This window comes from Varanus komodoensis, unplaced genomic scaffold (genome assembly GCF_004798865.1).
Source record: "Varanus komodoensis strain SLA01 unplaced genomic scaffold, ASM479886v1 scaffold113, whole genome shotgun sequence".
Lineage (NCBI taxonomy): Eukaryota > Metazoa > Chordata > Lepidosauria > Squamata > Varanidae > Varanus > Varanus komodoensis.
The window spans coordinates 211273-232413 of record NW_025335325.1 but is presented as its reverse complement, the minus strand read 5'-3'; the positions used below and the strand labels follow the sequence as shown (position 1 = coordinate 232413).

General features: G+C 49.0%; 1 protein-coding gene across 8 annotated transcripts in view; it reads right to left on the bottom strand.

The window, feature by feature from the left end:
• Positions 1-1397: 1397 nt before the first annotated feature.
• Positions 1398-21141, bottom strand: part of LMNB2 (lamin B2) — a 28874-nt gene continuing 9130 nt past the window's right edge. For 2 of the 8 annotated variants that reach the window (XR_006413799.1, XR_006413803.1), the window contains exons 3-14: positions 19678-19834; positions 15433-15558; positions 13460-13630; positions 11361-11486; positions 10376-10596; positions 7832-8108; positions 7589-7696; positions 7112-7231; positions 5996-6097; positions 2952-5390; positions 2605-2689; positions 1398-2515 (exon numbers count right to left, since the gene is read on the bottom strand). Coding sequence is in view for 1 of the 8 variants with exons in the window: in XM_044421011.1 (XP_044276946.1) it covers positions 5349-5390; positions 5996-6097; positions 7112-7231; positions 7589-7696; positions 7832-8108; positions 10376-10596; positions 11361-11486; positions 13460-13630; positions 15433-15558; positions 19678-19834 (1450 nt within the window). In the remaining 7 variants the exon portion in view is untranslated. Of the gene's footprint in view, positions 5391-5995; positions 6098-7111; positions 7232-7588; positions 7697-7831; positions 8109-10375; positions 10597-11360; positions 11487-13459; positions 13631-15432; positions 15559-18414; positions 18675-19677; positions 19835-21141 lie in introns of those variants that run through there. The other 6 variants (XR_006413801.1, XR_006413800.1, XR_006413802.1 and 3 more) reach the window with 6 other exon arrangements.

Sequence of the window (21141 nt, the reverse complement as noted above, 5' to 3'; positions counted from 1 at the left end):
GGCCACCCACCTGGTGGCCCTGCGCTGCACTGACTCCAACGTGGCTGTGTCCTTTCTGCAATGAGGGGCCCAGAATTGCGCACAATACTCCAGTTGCGGGTGCACCAGAGTCATATAGAGTGGTAGTAATACCCCTCTTGATCTAGAAGGCACACTTCTGGCCATGCAACCAAGGGTGGCGTTCACCCTCTTGGCCACCGCATCACACGGCTGGCTCATGTTCAGCCTGCAGGCAACCAGCACCCCGAGGTCCCTTTCACAAGTGCTGCTCTCCAGCCACTTGTCCCCTAACCTGCACTTCTGACCCCCATTCCTCTGCCCCAAGTGCAAGACCATGGATCCTCAAACTACAGCCCAGGGGTCAGATCCAGCCCGCCATGGCCATTTATCCAGCCCACTTCAGAAGCTTTCAACACGCCGGCTGCACGCCACACACATGGCCACGCACCTGCCTCCCACCTCGCCTGCCACCACCCACCTCACCCCCCCCCATGCAGCGAGGTGGTGGCTTGCTCATGAGATCATTTTGGACTCACTAGGAGAAAACAATCGCCAAGCAAGCAAGCCACCGCCTCCCCACACTGCACGCCTGCTGCTGCATCGTGGTGCATGCCCACCCCCACCTTGCCTCACCCCACCCCAAAGCCTCAGTACCCACACGCCCCACCTCTACTCCGGCCCACATGCCCTGCTGGTAAAAAAGTTTGAGGACCCGTGCAAGACCTTGCACTTATCCACACTGAATACCATCCTGTTGTCTCCTGCCCAATTCCTAGTCTGTCCAGGTCCTTCCAAAATAAAGTTAGCCATCACAGAACAAGAGGGAAAGTCCTCTTATGGATCAGTAGCAGGTGAAAGCACAAAGCAGATAACAAAGTGGAGTTTGTATGTTACACAACATGGGGAGGGGGGGCCTCGTTGACCGACAATAAGGACTGGAGAACTTTCTTATCAATCCCTCCTTTTCACCCCAGTAAACGTGGTCTCATCCAAGTGGCATTGTGCAGTTCGTAAGAAATGGAGCTACCACATATGCTAGAAATACCAGCCTTATTTGCCTCCCGGAAATCTATTTTCCTCACACTTGGACACCCGCTGGCCCATCATGTGCAACCCACTTAAAGAACCTTTTAAAGTTCTTTAACCTTTTAATATTTTAAAGTTTTTTAAAATTTTTAATTCAGATCTTATTTATCCTCAGTTGCATTTTATCTTGTTATTGTTAATGTAATTATTGGATATTTATTACTCCGTAAGCCATAATAGAGATGTTTTGTATTGAATGGGTTAGAAATGTCCAAATAAAGGAAGGAAGGAAGGAAGGACGGAAGGAGGTGTGTCCTCAGAAGTCTGGAATTCTGCACAGCGCTTACCCACATGTAACACGTGAGTCTTGCTAAAAATGCAAAACATTTATTGGAGTCTTGTACAAAATGTTTCCAGTCCAAAATGTATATTACAAATAATTGAAAAAGACATTTGGCATGCATATCCATCATAAAGCGAAGGGACAGTGAAATGGGGAAGTCTGTCAATTAGTTTTCTCCCAACTGACTCTGCCTGTTGCACCAAAACTTTGCGAGACCTAGCCCCCTAGCCCCTCCTGGTTGCATATTGCTCAGAAATGCCACTGCTCCATTTCTAAACTCCAAAAGTAACGCAAGCAACAACTCACAGCTACAAAAATAGAGTTCTAAGGAGGGAACGTATCTGTATAAAGTTCCTGGTCCTTTTGTGTTTCAGACCGCTTATTGCTTGTGAGAACTTGGTGGCTCAGCAGGTCATCAGACATTTGTGTTTCTCTGGAGTGCCACCATGCAGGGAGCATGTTTCAATTGGGGACTGTGTGGGGGTCCCCAGGAAGACCCTTGCTCAAAATGAGGGTGGAACAGCCTGGTGGGCATCACCCAAGTCCAGCAGCCAGTCAAGACCTAGGCAGAAAAGATGCTGCCGGAACCCCACCACTGTGGAGATTGGAGGGGACCTCAGAAGCCTCCCAAATGTGATTTTTTTTAGCAGTTTCTTCTCTATACTTAAGCACCTCAAAGCAGCACTGACATTTTTCTATGATCGTACATAAATATGGGCTTAAAAGAAGTGCTTTGTTATTTCCGAGTGTGAAGGTAGGCGTGCTTAATTGTGTTTCTTCAGTCATGGCTAGCCATCTATCAGCAGTTACAGCCCTCTCCCAGTGAATCGTTCCCCCCAGCTGCTCAGGGCTCAGTGAAAATGGTTTGGGGGCAGGCAAAGAAACGGGGAGACTGAGGCAGGGAGAGAAGGAGCTGGTGAATAACCTACAACATGTGGTCCAGCTATCAGCTCCTAAGAGATTTAATGGGAGTAGAAAGGAAATGAAGAGTTTCCGTGCAGCATGATGTAACTGGGAGTTTCACGCAAGAGCAAGAAACGATTCGACAGCTTTCCCCCTGGTAAAAGGTTCACATAAGCAAGATCAGTCTTCCCAATGCTGGAAGTTCTGTTTGGAAGGTGAGGGCAGCTGTTTAATTCTGATTTTCTGTAGGAGAGGGAACGGGAAGTGTCAGTTTGGCATTTTAAAGACACTCAGCACTTTTAAGACATGGCCCAGAATGAGAAGCGACCAACCTGCATCAGAAACAAGCAAGTCCATGAGGAACCGGGCGGAAGGAAGGTCAGACAGCTGGATGAGGAACTGAAGATGCAGAACAAACTGCCAGAAACAAACATTTGGGATTCTCAGCTTGAGCAATTAACAAAAGTTGAGGCTCGGCGGCAGAATGACTCCCAGCTGGTCTGCAATCCAGCTTGGCCTCTGGGGTATGTCCCTACCCCAAAGCAGGAACACAGACCCCATAGGGGGAGGGTCTCATGGGGAAAAGGAAAGTAACTTAAGCCATTCTAGTTCTCATCACTGCTCAGCCAGGAAGCCCGGAAAAATCCAAGAGGAATGTCAAGGGGCAGGTGACACTCACCTTCATTGCAGAAGTCAGTGGGGCTGGGGGCTCCCTGGAACGAGCTCTGGACAAGGAAAGGCAAAATTCAAAGCGCGTCCAAGCAACGGTCCATGGCAGAATTCCGGATCAGCAACTGTGAGCCCTACAGGTATCCACCAAAGGAGATGGTTCCAGGCTCAGATTTCACGGAACACCCAAGACCCCACTCTTCTGCCTCGAGGGAACAGGGATGGCTCAGGCTGCATTTGTGGACATTCACATCTTTGAGATCACAGGGAAGGGATCTGACCAGCCAGTATGGCCAGATCACAGGATGCTGCCGGGTTTGCGAGGGGGGGCAGAGGCCAGGAAGCACCTTGGAAAAGCATGTTCCCTCCTCAGCAAGGATGTTCAGGGGCAGCAAGCAGTCTTGGTCCGATGCCCTAGAAGCTGACCAAATAAGCACAACCTACAGCACGTTCAGCCCAACAGTCCAAACTGAAAGAACATGTGGGGGAGAAAATATGGGAAAAGAAAATCCATATGCTTCACCCCATCATCCCCCCCCCTTTTTTTTTTTTTTGAGGGCTTTTCCGCAAGTGGCTCAACAGATTCAAACTTCTAAAACATTTTTACATCAACAATGATCATGAATGGCATCAATGTGTCTGGAATATTAGCACCACTGACTCTGTAATATGAAGGTTGACTTTTCCTTCCCAGTCCCTTGACTTGCATCCAGCTTGTGGGGAAAGTCAGGAAACATCCCCTCCCCACTGGTGACAATTTGAGACAATGTTCTCCCTCTGACCAGAATGTGTGACCATGGCAAGAAACAAGAAATGTCCTCAAGCTGAAGCCGAGGACGACCACGGAGGCTTGGAATCAAAACAGGAGCTGAAGGCCTGCTCATTGCCAAAATCTGGAGGTTTGTTAGAATTCGGATCATCTTTTAAGATCGAGTTTTTAAGCTGGTTAGGGAACTAGTGGGTTGTTTTGCCAAAGCCATCTCTTAGGATCTATGCAAATAAGCACGCATGCCACTGATAATCAAGGCGTGCCTTGCAACTTAGGGAAAGCCCAATTACCAGAACAAGCTTGAAGCAGGGCCTTGTAGCAGGACGCTGCTCAAAGGAGGCAGCTCGGACATCTGAGAGTCACAGGGTGGAAGATTCTCCAGCAATCATTGCCTACTGGTGTGAACAGACTTCATGTGTATTACAAACAGCCCTTCCACACAGCTTGGGACTGACTCTTGACTTTAAAAAAAAGGATCCTGTGAGCTTCATGGCCAACCCTTGAGAGGAAGATGCAAAAACCAACTCTTAACAATCACACCAAAGAATCTGTAAATCTTACATGTTTCCAACTTTGGAGGGCAAGAGCACGCAGGATGCACTGGTGTGTGGGCCCAGATTCTCATGACAAGTTTTGACAAAAAGTGTTTTAGTCTTACAGCTAACATCTGCTCCATAATCCCCAAAATCCAGTTTCCTTTGCTTTGAGCAGGGCGAGTAAAGCCATGGTAAGCTTGGCTTTGCAAACAGCTGGAAGGCTGGAGGTCAGGATCCCCATCACCACCCCCCTGGTGCTCCCAAATCCATGCTTTTCTAAGGAGCTGCAAAGCAGCCGCTCTCCTTTCCATCTGCACAAAGCAGCTTCCCAGGACTCTACCGGCATGTTGCTCCCCAGCACACCATTTCCAGCCCAGCAGTCTCTGGGGCACAGCCGGACACCAGTGGCATGTGGAGGGAGCTCAGCATCAAGTCTATCCAAGCACAATTAGTCCCACCGAGGGGCTTCAGCATGCCCAATTATCTGAGGGGCAGGGGCCGCTTCCCTACCAGGCCGCTTCTCTGCCAAGGAACAAGGTGGCTGGAAGGGAAAAGCTAAGGAGAAAGGCAGGCTGGACAACTGGGCCCTGCAGCATCTTCCCGAGCCCTTTCAGAGGCTTCTTGGAACAGAGGGAGGCTGGGGGGGGGGGGGCGGTCTCCTTTCCTAGAGAAGCTGGGAGGATGCCCAACAAGGATGCTGTGGGTTTCTGGCATTAGCAGGGCTCTTTCCCACCTCCAACCTTTGGTTGAACCAATGCAACGGGACACGCACTGTAGAAACTCACGATGTGTTCCAGAGCTTCCACACAGGGGGGAGGCATCTAAGGCATACTTTCCTCCCCAAGGCAACATGTTGTTCTGGAGCCCTCAACACCACATTGGCCTTTGGTTTCCAGGGCCAGCAGCCTCCCTAAGCAGCAGGCGAACCCTCCAAACCAGGCTGAGGAGGTTCTCTCTTTAAAAAGTGTACCAAAGCATGATTTCCATTTTCAAAAAGAAGAGGGAAAAGGAGGGATCAGAGCAGATGTATAAAAATAGTTTTCAGAGCTCCTGGGCAAAGGAGGGAGCGAAGGAGGTGGAAGGTTGGGCAGTGGGCTTCAGCTCACATGACAGCACAGCCTCGGGAGGTTGTCCTGGGGTCCCCCTAAAGGAAGAAGAAAAAGAGAGACTGAGGAAGTAGCACAGAGTGATAGAACTGGAGGGGCCAGAGGGCCACTGAGTCCCACTCCCTGCTCCGTGCAAGTTAAACCATCCCTCTCAGGTGGCTGTCTACATTGCATCTTGAGAGAGAGCCCACCACCTCCCTAGGCCCTGGGTTCCATTGCTGGACTGCTCCAACAGCCAGGAAATTTTCCTGGTATCTCCCCAAAATTGGCCATCCTGTAATTTGAGTCCATCAATCCATTTCCAGTACTCAGAGAGGGCTGAGAAGGCACTCATCTCTTCTCCAGGCCCGGGATCATCCGTGCTGCCTGCCTCAGAACCCTCTCCAGCTTGCCTGCATCTTTATTCAAAAGGATCTGAGCAGTTCAGGTTTGCTCTGGATCCAAGTAAGACACCCCGACAAATGTTGGGTGACTTGTATAAAGGTTTTGGACAGGCTCTTCACCACTGGCATCCTTTCCATCGTTCCATTTTCAAATGTTTGGTTATGCACTACCCCCAGGATCTCTCTCTTTTCAGAGATCAGCTCCCCCTTACAAGGTGCTTCCTTCTCTCCCCCAAGGTGAGCCACCCTCCTTGAGCTACCTGCTGGTGGAAAAGGTCTTCCTCGCCAAACTCAGCCTCATCGTCCTCCTCATTCTCCTGCAGCAGAGTGGAGGACTGGGTCAAACTTCTCACTGCAACTTCCTAAATGGTACGGGGAGATGAAGCGCCACTTGAGACAAACGTCCATCACATCTGGCAGACGTTTCAAGGCACTTCCCTGTTATTTCTTTGCACCAAACACCAGAGAGTCTCAAAGCTTCGAAGGAGTCAGCGAACGATCTTCAAAAAGGCACAACAGGGCAAAGAGTGACATGCTACAAGTCAGAGTTTTCAGGAGGAAGGAAAACACACCCAGCTATGAATAGGGGGCAGATTTCAAGTATTAAAGACGACTTCGCAGGCTGCCCCAAAAGAGCTAGATAAGCACGGGTGGGACTGTCTCCCTTCCAATGCCAACAAAGCTGCATTTCCCTCTCTCTGGCTCCTGTGGGAACCCTCCATGTTCTGCACACCTCTGTACGCCGCCGGCATCAACAAGCCCGAGCAGAGCCTGTGTAACCCATCTGCAGCAGAGCAAAGGAGCTGTGCTCCTTTCTACCTCCACACTGATACAAAAGTCAGTGTCCAGGCACGGGCAGCTGGAGATCAGGTCTGGACACCGGGACCCAGACAACCGGCACGATAGACAGGCCCAGTCCAAATTGGAGTCAGGCAGTCCGGAAATCACGGTGGGAACAGAAGTGCAAGGGAGGCTGATCCGAACAGAGCAGAGCAGTCAATGCCGGTCAGGAGAGGAAAGCCAGGGAGACAAGCCGAGGGGAAGTGGATCCCCAGGATTGGAGCAGAAGCTGGAGCAGGTGAAGCTGGGCACGGCCCAGGCAAGGCGATGGGCAGAGCCCCCAGGAGGCACACAGCACCCCAACCACACCAGAGACCCTTGTTACTCTGGCCACCTCTGAAGGAAAGAGCCGGTTCTGCTATAGCCCTTCCCTCAGAGCTCCCAGGTGGTGCTCGTAACATCCCAGGTGGCTGTGATTGACTGGGCCAGTCCTGCAACCCCCAAGGGCTGCTCTTCTGGTCTCGGGCTGCCCCAGAACCTCCCAGTCCTACTGAACCCGTGCCTGCCTCTCTGCATCCCACAACACCAGAGCATACCTCTCCATCCGAGTTCACCAAGTAAGTGCAGATACTGGTACCCGTGCCCCAGCTGCTCTGGTTCTTCCACACGAGGACCGAGGGAGGGCTGTGGGTCACTCCAGCGTCAGCAGCCCAGATCTGGGAAATGAGATTAGCACACTTGCCCCAAGCAGTCTTGTGGGGGGCATACTTCTCTGGCATGCTCAACAAAGGCTGGTCTCCTGCCCTGGCAGGTAAAAGCCCCATCCAGCTCACCCTACAGTGAGAATCCGTCACTTAATATGGAATGACAGATCCTTTCCCGGCACAGGAAGGGGCGAGGCCAGTGCAGAGTTTTCCACAGGGATTGTGGATCTCTGACCACCAGTGCCTAGTTGTCCAAGTGGGGATCGCAAAGCATATTTGAGTGGGATGCCAACTGAGTAGTAACCTTGGCGAGACCTCAGCAGACCGCCCAGTCAATTACATGCCCCAAAAGAAAGAGCCATGACTTACCGTGACAGTTTGCCCAGCTCGGAGAACATACTTGGGGGTGAATTTGTAAGCGATTTCCTCACTATCCCCCATTTTCCTCTTCAGTCTCCAATTCCCGAGAGACTGATCCTGGAACAAGACGTGGGGTCCAATAAGCACCCAAGGAACAAGCACAAAGGGAAACCACTGGCCACACTGGCTACCACGAGTCCAGCCGGCAAAGGTCCAATGGGACTCCACCATCTCCAGAGAAGACAAACCTACCTTGTCAGAATGGTTCTTCAGCTGGACATACTTTCCTTCAGGATCCACCTCTTCGATGCTGATGCTGCCTTTGGCTGAGGCCTGCTGGCTCATTTGGAAGCTGCTGCCTGCACTGCTGCTGCTGGTCCCGATCCCGCTGGAAATGCTGCCGGAGAGCTCCTCCGCATCGACACGCTTCCGTTTCCCCCGGGACAAGCGAGGGACTGAGGCGCCACTGGAGGAGGAGGTGGCCCGCGAGACAGTGATGTGGGGTGGAGGGCTTGGAGACAGTTTCAGCCTGGCAGGGAAAGGCAGGCTTTGAGTGGCAGGAGAAGAGGACAGATGGCACTGACCCGGTGGGAGGAGTGAGAGTTGCTTCCCAAGAGGAGCAACCCCATCCCATGCTGTCTGCAGCGGTGCTGAGCCAACCATCAGTCCAGGCTCCTAGGGCAAGTCCTTCAACCTTCCAGAAAACCAGAGTTATGTTTTTCGAACCCATGAGAGCCAATATACATCGATACAACATGGGGAATACCTTACCAAAGGCAATGATACAAGATGGGGAGTACACAGCTCAACAGAACTGAACAAGAAAAAGATCTCGGAGTAATTGTGGACAATTGGCTGAACGTGAGCCAACAATGCGATGCAGCCGCCAAAAGGGCAAATGCTTTTTTGGGATACATGAACAGAAGTATGACTTCCAAATCACGAGAAGGAGTAGTTCCTCTGTATTCCTCACCAGTCAGACCTCACCTGGATCCTGTGTCCAGTTCTGGGCAGCAAGATTGAAGAAAGATGCAGGGAAATTAGAAAGGGCAACAAAAACGATCCAGGGGTTGGAAACACTGCCCTGCAAGGACAGACTTAGGGAACTGGGCATGTTCAGTCTTGAGAAGAGAAGACTGAGGGGGACATGAGATCCCCCTAGGATCACAAAGACTGTCACAAAGAGGAAGATCTCTTCTTCCTCAAGAACTCTTCTTGCTGATCCCAGAGTGTAGGACACAGAATAATCAACTCAAGTTGCAGCAACCCAGATTCAGGCTGGACATCAGGAAAAGCTTCCTCATGGTCAGAGCAATACGACAGCAGAACCAGCTGCCCAGAGTGGTGGTGGGCTCTCCCACAATAGTCATTCAAAAGGAAACTGGACAGCCCGCAGATGTAATGTGTAATGTGGTGTCCCACAGCAGCAGGGGGTTGGACTCAATGGCCTACATGGCCCCTTCCCACTCTACCATCCCATGATTCTATGATCTAGGCCAGTGGTGCCGAACCTGTGGCATGTGTGCCGCAGCGGGCATGCAGAGCCCTCTCCGTCAGCACACAAATCAAGTCGCCACAGCATCGCCCCAGCAGCTGAGCATCAGGTAACACCACACATAGGGGCCATGTGCATGCTCAGAAAGGAGCAGCGGTGCGAGGCGATGATGTCACGGGCCATGACTCATTAGCTGCGAATTGTCTTGAGCTTTCGCATGGCTGGTCAGTGCACTGCCAAGGATAGACCTTGGTTCACAAACTTAATCCATTCCAGGACTCTGGTCGTGGCCCAACTTGGTCATGAGCCACGTTAAAGTTCCCCATAAGGGTCAATGTAAATAAGATGAATCCATTCTGCAAATATTTTTTTAAATCAGAAAAATGTGAAGCAAAGTGACAAAGAACAACAAAGATCCCAGCCATCTCCCTCCCAACTCTAAGCACAGCCATCCCCCCACCCCACCAGAACGACTACAATCGCGCCCATCATCCCTGCGCACGCCTGTCATCCTGGCACGCTGGGGGGAGATGGCCGCGATCACGGGTGCACTGGTGGGGAGAGACGGGCATGAAGGCAGGTGTGCTCGGTGGGGGGGTGGAGATGGGCATGATCGTGCTGGACGGGGGGAGATGGCTAAGACCACAGTTGCGCTGATGCAGGAAAGTTGGGCGCAATCACGGGCATGCTCATGCAGGAAAGACAGCCATGATCTTGGCCATCTCCCCCTCCCCATTCGGGGGGGGGGTGGAAAGATGGCAGCGATAGCAGTTGCCACCCAATGTGGAGTTCATGACCTGAGTCAAAATTTTCATGAAAATTTTGTTTGCGACCCGATTTGGTCGTGAACTGAGGCGTTCATGAGCCGAGGTACCACTGTATATATATTTGCTTGGACTGGCTGTGAGCTGTTTTTTCTAAATTAAAACCTCAATATTCAGATTTTATTGCAGTGTTGGCACTTTGCGATAAATAAGTGGGTTTTGGGTTGCAATTTGGACACTTGGTCTCTAAAAGGTTCGCCATCACTGATCTAGAGGGTTGGCCCTGATGACCTTCACGGCCCTTCCAATTCTACTCTTCCATGATTCTATGATCCAGGGGGATAAAAAGGACTGTGCCCCAACCCAGCAGCAATTGCCTTTGTGTTTATTCCAACGCAGGTGATTCTAACAAGGGAAGCTATGCCTAGAACATGCAGCAAAACTGCTTAGGGCTGTCTCCAGGGGTGGCCTTGGGCCCTCCCAGGAGTCACCACTGCTTTGCCTGACCAGGTAGCCCGCCATATTGGTGTCCCTTACCTCTCTTCTTCTCCTTCCAACAGCTTCCGGTAAGCGTTGATCTCCATGTCCAGGGCCAGCTTGACATCCAGCAGTTCCTGGTACTCCAGCAGCTGTTGTTGCATCCGGTCCTGCATCTCCGTCATCTCCCGCTCCTTCACCTCCAGCATCTTCCGCAGCTTCTCCCGCTCACTCCCCATCAGCTCCTCCAGGTCCCGGATCCGCTCTTCAGCAGCGTTGGTCTACAGGAGAGATTGCCAAACGGGATCCTAGCCAATGGCTGGGGGGGCAGAAGGGCTTGAAAATAGTGTGGGAGCTGTATAACATGGGGGTGTGGCAGATGACACCTGGGAGGTGGCCGCCCCATCACCATCCAATCTCAAGTTAAAGCTCCACGCAGAGCCCCTCCGGCCAGCACCCCAGCCAGAGGTTTGCCTTCTTTGTGCAGACCCAGGCTGGCTAGAGAAAGCCTGCAAGCTGCCACGCCTGGTCCCCTGCCGGGGTACTGGCTCGCCAGCCCCATATCTTCTCCAGTCAGCAGCACAAACAGAGCATTGTGGGGCGGGGGGGGGATCCTGTTATTTACGATCTGTGCTCAGGCTGAAGAGCAGAGATCCCCTTCCCTGCTGGCCTCCATGGGGCCCTCCCTGAAGGTTCTGTGAGCACTTCCACCACTGGTGTCTTGCAGGAAAAGCTGCTGGGGCCCCAGGACCAAGCCAACCTGTTCTTGCAGGGGACCAAGGACTTGCAGGACAGTGCAGAAACACCCAGTGGATTATACCAGCATTGGGAAACATTGCCACAGCCCAGGGAATGGGTCCCGGCAGACAGAATATTCCCACCTGAGGCTCCGGGGCAGTTGCCAGTAAGCAATCCTGAGCAAGGTGGCCCCAGATGGGCGGACTTGGCAGAAGCCACCCTCTTCTGGCAAGAGTGGCCAGAGCGTGTGCCGCAACTGTGGAGCCGGAGGCAGGCACAGAAAACAGCAGTGAGAAAGAGGAGGCACCTGTTTCTGCAGGCCGGAGAGCTGGTAGCTGAGGGACTCGATCCTCATGCGGGCCTCCTTCAGCTCCTCCTGAGCAGCACTGGCAGCCTTGCTGTTTTGGTCGGAGGAGAGCCGGGCATTCTCCAGCTGGGAAAAAATCACAAAAGGTGAACACTGGAAAGGGCCCATAAGGCCATTCCATCTGACCTCCTTCTTAATGCCAAATTCCCAAGTTGAAGCATCCCCGGCTGTCTAACCGTATCTTGAATAGCTCCAAGGCACCGGCTCTGTTGTCATGCTGGTGTTTTCCCCTCATCTTCTAGCGTCCTGTAACTCAGATCCATTATTCTAGATCCTGCTCTCTCAGATGGTCAAGAAGACATCCCAGCCCTCCTCTCTGTACCTTTTCAAGTCCCTGAAGAGTGCTATCATACTTCTCCTCAGCCTTCTCAAGGCTGCCCTCAGTTGATCCTCCTCTGGTTGGTTTGCACCATTCCTAAATGGTGGTGCCCAAACTGGTCACAGTACAGAAGGTGAGGCATAACCTGAGCTAGCACCTCTTGTGATTTGGAAGTGATACTTCTATTAATGCCATGCTAAAGAGGACTTGCCTTTCTGTTGCTGTATCATGTGACTGATGTATATTCAGCTTGAGATCTACAATACCCTTGAAGACAGTCCGGATACTTCCAATGGGTTCAGAACAGAGCTGCCAAGGTATTAACAGGGACTGGCAGGTGTTCACATTTAACGCCGGCCCCCGATCATCTACACTGGCTACTGACTGAAGTCCAGGCCCAATTCAAGGTACTTGTGATGACCTATGAAGCGCTAAATGGCTTGAGTCTTGGATACCTGAAGGAGCACCTTCTCCCCTATATGCCCTCCCACCCCTTGAAATCTGAGTCACAGGCCCTCCTCCAGGAGACCTCCTTGAAAGAGCTCAAGAGGGTGACTCCCTGGAGCAGGGCCTTCTCTGCGGTGGCAACCTGATTGTGGAAAACACTCCCGAGAGGTCTGCCTGGTGCCAACACTTCTATCCTTTAGGCATCAGGCAAAACCCTTTTTATTCTCCCAGTATTTTAATTATTAATTTGTTTTAGTGGTGGGCTTCTATTTCAACTTTGGATGCTGGGCAATTGTTAATTATTTTTATTTGCTTGGACTAATTTGCTGCAAACCTGTAAAATTTGCTGTAAAAATAAATAAATAAACCTGAGACTTCTAAGTATGGGACAGTAAAGAAGTTTTAAATCAACCAATACATAAAGTTTCTTCTCACTTGCAGTGTTGTTGAGCCAAGTATCTCTGAGCTTGTAACTATGCACTTGGTTTCTTTTTCCTAGATGCAGAATTTGGTAGCTGCCCCTATTAAATTCCATCCTGTTGCTTCCAGCCCAGTGCTCCACCCTGTCAAGAGAGCTTCCATTTTCCTTTCTGTCCTCTGGGATTCCCACCCAAGTTAGTGTCATCATCGAACTTGATAATCTGTTCACCCAGCTCATTCATAAAAATGTTGAAGAGCACTGGCTCCAGAATTGAACCCTGCAGTACCCTACTAATTACCTTTCCTCAGTTAGAAAAGATGCCATCGAGAAGCCCCTTTTGGGTGCAATCCAAAGACATTCATCTCTCATCCAAAGGTGCCCACTTGGGTATTTACAAATACTTGATCTTAATTTCTATTATTATTGAAGTATTCATGTCAATCATATTATTATATTTAATTATACAGCCATATTAGTCCTTTATAATTCAATACGTCCGTCATGGGTTGTAATGGACATATTAAACGCATCCGTCTAGCTGACAAAATTTCTATTTTATTCTATATTCATATTATTGATTTATAATTCAACACGTCCGTCATGGGTTGCAAGGGATGTCCTAAATGCGTCCATCTCGCTGATGATCTTAACTGGGGTTTATTTTTGGGGTTGGGCTTATATTCTCAGTATCCTGAAAAATCATGCTAGGGCTGATTTTCTGGTTAGGGCTTCTTTTCAGGAAAGCATGGTCTTCCTTTCCCTGGAATTAGCCCTTTCAGCCTGCAAAGGACTTCTCTTTGACCACGCCACCCCAGCAAGAAGCCCCTGTCTGTCCCTCCCTCCCTCCCTCACCTTGGCTTGATAGGTCTGCTCAAGTTCCTGCTTGTAGAGGTGGACCTGCTCATCATGCTGCTTGCGCAGGTCCTCCAGGGCCTGGGCAATCTTGGATTCATACTCCTGCTGGCGGCTGCTGTCCACCTCCACCAACTGGCGCTCGTGCCACTTGCGCGTCTCCCGTACTTCCTGTGGGAGGAGAGCCCAGCTCAGGTGATTCCAGATCAAGAAGCATTATGGAGTGTGACGTCCCTGCAGCTGACAGGCAGCTTTCAGCGGCAGCAAAACAGGTGAGAGGAAGCTTCAAAGAATATTGCCTTCCCTCTTGCAGGGAAAGAAATGCTGCTGAGAGGGACGCTGCCCTGGAAGGTTCATAGAAAGCCTGAATAGCCCCCCTGATTTCTGAGGCTGGTCAAGCACCACACGTGAGCACAGCCTCTTTGCAAGCTCCCAGAAGTCCTGCTTGCAGCACCCATCACCCCTGCACCACATCCTCCCCTGCAGAGTTTGTTGCCGTATGTGGGGCAGGGGTGATGGGTGCTGTGGGCAGGGGAGGACTACTGTGCTGAATGGATGGTGGCTGCCAGGAACTAAGCCTGCCTTTCTGGCATGTGCCACGGCCCACGTGATATGGCTGAGTTTATCAGAGGGACTCTGTTTCTTGCATCTCAGCTGGATACAAGAAGCTCTTGTGGCTTGGCTCCTTGCAGGGAATACCAAATAAGTCAAGAGCCCTCTTCAGAGTTTCTGTCTAGGAGGATAAAAGGGTCTTGTAGTACAGGAGAGAAAAGAGAAGGACAAGTCTCCCTCCTGGCAATGGAAGGTAAGTTCGAGTCCCAAGAGACAAAGGAAGCCCTGTTGCTTCTGTCCTTCAAAGCCCTGGCAGGCAGGCAGAACAGCTGGCTGGCAGAATGTAGGACTCCCTCCCGGGCCTGTTTGGGCACCAAACCAAACAGCTGCTGTGCTGTTGCCTGCCTAGAAGAGTCAATAAAAGCTCAGCACACATTGTATCCCTCCCTTTCCCCAAGACACACAACCCCAGAAGAGCTGTGATGGAACAAAGGACACCGAGTTCTCTCTGTGCATGCCGCCATTATCACACAGCTCTTAGATCTCACCTTGTTTTCCCTTGGGAGAATCCATTTTTCCCGAACAGACAGTCCGAACACTTCAATTGGTGCAAAATAGAGCTGCCAGGTTGCTGACGGGGACGGGGCGTTATGCTCACATGACTCCAGTCCTCCGTCAGCTTCACTGGCTTCCCATTGAAGCCCGCGCCCAATTCAAGGTGTTGATTATGACCTATAAAGCCCTAAACGGCTTGGGTCCTGGCTACCTGAACGAGTGCTTACGTCCGTATATGCCCGACCGCCCTTTGAGATCTGCGGGAGAGTCCCTTCTCCGGGAACCCTCCACGAAAGAAATTAGGAGAGTAAGTACTCGGAGGAGGGCTTTCTCTGCGGTGGCACCCAACCTATGGAATTCACTCCCCAAAGAGGTCCGCCTGGCACCGTCGTTACTGGTTTTTCAGCGCCAGGTAAAGACCTTTTTACTTAAACATCATTTGAATTGTTAAAACATATGATCTGGCCAGGGCAACTTCTTCTTCCTTCTCTTTCTCCTCCTATATTTTTATTTACTTAAGTTATACTGATAATTTTAATCTTATATTTGTAAACCAATGTATTTTTTGTACTTTGTATTTAATGGTAATTTATTATGTGCTATTGTATTTCATTGTATTTTATCGTGTTGTAAGCCGCCCCGAGGTTTCGGCAAGGGGCGGCATAGAAATGTTATAATAATAATAATAATAATTTTTTCCTTCAGCAAAGCCACCCAATGACAATGGCCAAGTGGGGAGTAGAAGCCAGATTTCCCAGGTCCCCAGTCTAGGAGAGGGCACCTGGGGTTCAGCCTCTGTGCTCCCCCTCGGTTAAACCAACCGCCATTAGAAAGCCCACCCTGCAAGTGAGGACAGCCCCTCCTACCTCCTCAAAAATGCTCTTCCTGAAGTCCAGCTCCTCCTGCAGGCTCTGGCAGCGGTTCTCCAGGTCCACCCGCATGAGGGTCTCCTTCTCCAGCTGCTTTTTGGCCACGGTATGGGCATCTTCTGACTGGGAGAGGGGAAAAGGCAGATTGTGCAGGGAGGCAAGGCAGGTGCCACAGTGTGGATTGCCCTGTCCCTCTCGAAGTCCTCCCAAGCCCCAGCTGTCTGGGCACCCCTCATGCCCAGCTTTTATGGGCCCATGTAAAGAGGGGAGATCAACAATGGTGCTCCCCGGAGAAAGAACCCAAGCGTCTCCAAAAAGGCACCGCCCATCTCAGATCAATATAGAAGTCAACACAATACTGGCTAGATAATGGGAGATGACTCTTCTTTCTTTTTAAATGTGCCAGATAGCCTGGCAAACGGCACCTGCCATTTATTTATTTTAAGATCTCTTCTTGCTGATGCCAGAGTGGAGGACACGGAATAATAATTTCAAGTTGTGATGACCCAGATTCAGGCTGGACAACAGGAAAAGCTTCCTCACGGTCAGAGAAATACAACAGTGGGACCAGCTGCCTGGAGAGGTGGGGGGCACTCCCACACTGGGGACATTCAAGGAGAAACTGGACAGCCCTCGGAGTGGGATGGTGTAATGTGGTGTCCTGCAACAGCAGGGGGTTGGACTTGATGGCCTTCACGGCCCCTTCCCACTCCACTATTCCATGATCCTGGGGGATTGGACTTGATGGCCTTCATGGCCCCTTCCAACTCTTCTATTCTATGACTGAATAAATGTATTTATTTAGAACATTTGTATCCCATCCTATACAAACCAATTGTCTCAGGACAGTTTACAATATAATATAAACAAACAAGAAATATAAACAATATACAACTGTGTTTCCCTAAAAATAAGACCTGTCCTGAAAATAAGACCTAGTACTACTTTTGGTACTTGCTAAAATATAAGACCTACCCCAAAAATAAGACCTAGCTGTGTTTATTTCCAGGGCCAGTGGGGAACATAAAGAGCCTTCTTAAACTGTATTTTTTAACTTAACTTTAACTTAATGCACTGTGTGGAGAAAACATGCTTATGCAGCTCTGCTCCCTCAGTGGGTACATTTGGTATTGTGAGAAGCAGAAAATTACTGTGACTAACAGACTAGAAAGGTTAAGGCTATAGATCACTTAATGATTAATAATAAAACTAGTGCTAACACAAAATAATACACTACAAGATGTAATCGGTAGATGTGGCATTAAACTTTTGAACTTAGAATCCAAAGTATGGCTGCGTAATTAGCTAATGCATATTAATGGGACCTCCTAGTAGAGGGTTATTAACATGAACATGGGACATATGAGCAGAAGGGGGAAACATACCAAGGAGTAGTATGATGAAGGCGGAGAAGAATGGGAACTCTTAGTACCCCAGCCAATGGGAGGAAGGCGGCAGGGACTTTGCACGAGAAGCAGGGAATAAAAGACTGTGTAAACTGCTCCTCCGGTACACCACCTTTGGGGTGAGTGTCTGGTCTGGCCAGAGTATTAAACTGTTGCTGCTTAGTACTACATGTCTCGTCTTGTCCAGGAAACTTTGTTCCTTACAGTATCACTCTGCCTGTGACAGGATCCGGTGCTACAGAGGAAGCATCGGCTTATGCAGCTCTGCTCCCTCCACAGATTCACGTACAACAGTATTCATGCTGTTGTACACGATTAAGTGTGGATTGTTGTACTCATTAAAAAATAAAATAAAAAAGCAAGACTTACCCCGAAAATAAGATCTAGTGTGTTTTTGTGAGCTTAAAAAATAAGTAAGACAGTGTCTTATTTTCAGGGAAACACAGTATAACAAGATAATGGGGCTGCTCTGATCGTTCCTTCCAAGCACCAGGGTAGGGCAAGGAGCCACCACGGGACAAGGTCTCTCATAGGGGTGGAGCTGTGAAGGGCTGAGAAAAAGCACCTGGGCAGTGGCGGATGTCAAGGCTGACACTGCGGCAGATGGCCCCCAAACTAACAAATATCCACATGCAAAACAACCACAAGCCTGGAGGAATGTTGCCCGTGGGGTCGTGATGGGTCAGACACAACTTGGCAACTAGCAACAATGCAACTGTTCCTCCAAGTACCACACAACACACAGCTGTGTGTTTTTTCAGAAGAGCTCATAAGACAGTGAGTGGAAAACTGAAAAAAAGGAGCACGGACTATGACTGATTCGGGATCATCACTACTGAAGTATTTCAGTTCTTTCTTCGGATTATGACAATTTTTATAAACGCCAAACTCTGCTGAGTGAGTTTTCTACCAGCTGGGCTGCTGAAGTTAAGGGAACGAAAGAACCAGGCAGCTGCCACACATCATGAGAGGACTACCTGTGTGGACTCGCAAGCAATAGTATTCTTACTGTTGTTTATGCAGACTTGTACATTCACATAAATCATGATCCCCATCAAGTTGAGAGCATAACTACCATGTTTCCCCAAAAATAAGACGGGGTCTTATATTAATTTTTGCTCCAAAAGATGCACTAGGGCTTATTTTTAGGTGATGTCTTATTTTTTCATACACAACAATTTACATTTATTCATGTAACAAATCTACATTTATTCAAATACAGTCACACCATCTTCTTCTGGAACATCATCATAACTCTCCAAACCCCGAATTGTGTTGCAAGGGACATCCTAAATGCATCCATCTGGCTGACAATCTTTCTATTTAATTCTATATCCATATTATTCTTTTATAACTCATTGCGTCCATTGTGTGTTGCAACGGACATCCTAAATGTGTCCATCTGGCTGATGATCTTAACAGGGGCTTATATTTGGGGTAGGGCTTATATTATGAGCATCCTGAAAAATCACGCTAGGCTTATTTTCCTGTTAGGTCATATTTTCGGAGAAACAGGGTAGGTGCTTTGTGTGTGTGACCCCACTGGAGACATGGGTGCCTCCTCAGAAGATACCTTCGGAGTCCTCTTGTAACGCCAACACACCAATTTCAGATAGAATTGAAAGTACATTCTGTTTTCTATGTAACATAAACTAGGAAGCTACAATTCTCTTGCAGACAGGCTGAATAAAGGAATTTGCAGGTTTCTGTTTTTGTGTTCCTCCAGAAGTCATGGGATTGAAGTAACCTTAGAAATCTCCAACTGTGCATTCAAGGCATCTGGCTGTGCTATGTTCAGGCTGCATTTCCAATGCATTTCTGCACTCAAGAAATCTGAAGTAAAAAACATGGCATATATTCTTCCAGCTTACTGACTGAAAAAAGACCAATATGGTGGAACTACCTCTCTTCACTTGGCATCCCCCAGCTCCCAGCATCCCTCAACCGGCAAAGTCCACAGCTGCATCAGTTGGGAATGTGAGTCCCACACATCTGGCAGCCCTGCTGTTGTGATGCTGCTTTAAAATCCAACCAACTGGACTTAAACTTTATTTATTTGCATCTATTTATAGGCCGCCGATAACTGCCGTGGCCTTCCTGGGTGGCTTGCAATGCAAAACATACTAACAGGGTCAAAACATATTAAGAACCAATTAAAACATAATGAATTATACATCTAGAATCAGTTTAAAAGGGTCACAGCATTCAGGCTAAATGTTAAAAATTTTCCTAAAAAATATCTCTCTGCCTGGAGCTGAAAGGAAAATTGGGATGACGCCAGGCAAATTTCCCTAGGGGGAGAGTTCCAGAGATGGGGGGCAGCAGCGGAAAAGGCCCTGCACCTAGTTGCCACCCCCTCATCTCCCTGAGGGGTGGGTCTCATAGAAGGGCCTCCAGGGCTGATCTAAGGAGGCAGGAAGTATATATAGGTGCAGGCGGTCCTTTAGATAGCCAGACCCAAGCCACTGAGGGCTTTCTATGTCAATAGAAGCACCTTGGATTGGGCCCGGGCCACAACCAAGAGCCAGTGAAGTTCTTTCAGCACTGGTGTTATTGGGTCACTCTGGCAGGACCAGTTACCAACTGAAAAGTCCGTTTCTGTCCTAATTCCAATGGCCGGACCATCTTCAAGGGCAGTCCCACTATCTTCAGTTTCCCACTGTCTAGGTAGGGTTAGGGAGCTGGAAAATGCTCCACAGTTGGAAAAAGGCACTCCTGGACACCGAGTCCACCTGATATTCCAGGGACAGACCAGGATTCAAGGAACACCCCCAGACTGCCAATCCAGCTAACTTGATCCAGTGGGCTCCAGCAGGATCTTCACCCACACACATACCTTAGCCAGTTGTCCCCGCAGGTCGGCCACTTCGGCCTCCAGGTTCTGCTTCTCGCTCAGGGTGGTGGTGAGTTCGGCTTCACTCCGATGGAAGAGGACCTCCAGCTCCTTGATGCGGCCTTGAGAGGTGGACCACTCACCATCTTTCTTTTTATAGCTAGGTAAACAAAAGGACGCAATCTCAGCACAGGCCTCCATGCCTCCTGAGTGACAGCGAATGGCTTCAGGGTCTGTTGTGTGGAGCTCGGATTGGTCCCTGTTGCCACTGGCACTCTTAGCAGAAGAACTTGAGAAAAGCCCTAAAGCTGAATCAGACCCAGGGTCTATCTAGTCCAGACAGTGGCCAACCACAGGAACCTCCGTCCAGGACATTAATGCAACAGCACCCTCATGCCCAAATTCCCCAGCAACCATATAACCATATATTGTATTTATTGGATATTTATCATACTATAAGTCGTCTAGAGACGATTCGTATAGGATGGGCTACAAATATTCTAATAAATAAATACACAGGCACAAGGTCTCTGACACTGGAGGTGGCATGCAGCTATAAAGACTTAGTCATATATGGTCTTCCATTCCAAGCCCGTTTGAAGGCCAGGAGACTGACCTTACATAATTAGAACAATAAACATTGACCTCTCGTAAAGCAGTGAACTGAGGATCTTATAGCATTTCCAATCTCTGAACAGGTGCTGTATAGATGCCGTCTTCAAATGGATATTTACTTGGACATCTGATCTACTTTTGTTGAGGTTTACATGTAATTGCTAGATGGTTTTCTTGCTATGCATTTCATATGTATCGATGGATATGCAGAAATCTAGATGCATATACAGAAAAACCTTGGATTGTAAGCATAATTCGTTCTGGAAACATGCTTGTAATCCAAAGCACTTGTATATCGAAGCAAATTTCAAAGCACTTGTATATCAAAGGCACAGTGTAAATATGGTTAATCCATTCTGTAACTTATTTTTTTAATCACAAACATTTGAAGCAGGCGAGCTCGGGGGGAGACGCGGGTGCTCGGGTGGGTGCAATCACAGGATCACTCAGGGTGGGGGAGGCCTTGCTCTACTCACACCCGCAACAAGAGAGAGAAGAACCAGTGCTCAGTTGTGACCTGACGCTCAGCAGGCAAAGCGCACATAATGCTTGTACTGCAAGACATTGCTCGTTTATCAAGTTAAAATTTAGAAAAATTTGTTCCTCTTCTTGCAAAACACTCCCAGACCGAGTTGCTCGCAATCCAAGGTTTTACTGTATAATTCATTCTTTTTTCTCTTCTATTTTACAGCACAAAAAAAAATCTAATTACAAAATTACTAATAAAAATTATTAAAAACAAAAACACTGAGGACAGTATTTATTATTTATTTAAAATATGTTTACTCTGTCCTACACAGAAATCATCCCAGGACAGCTGACAATACTAAGAACAATAAATAAACAACAAAT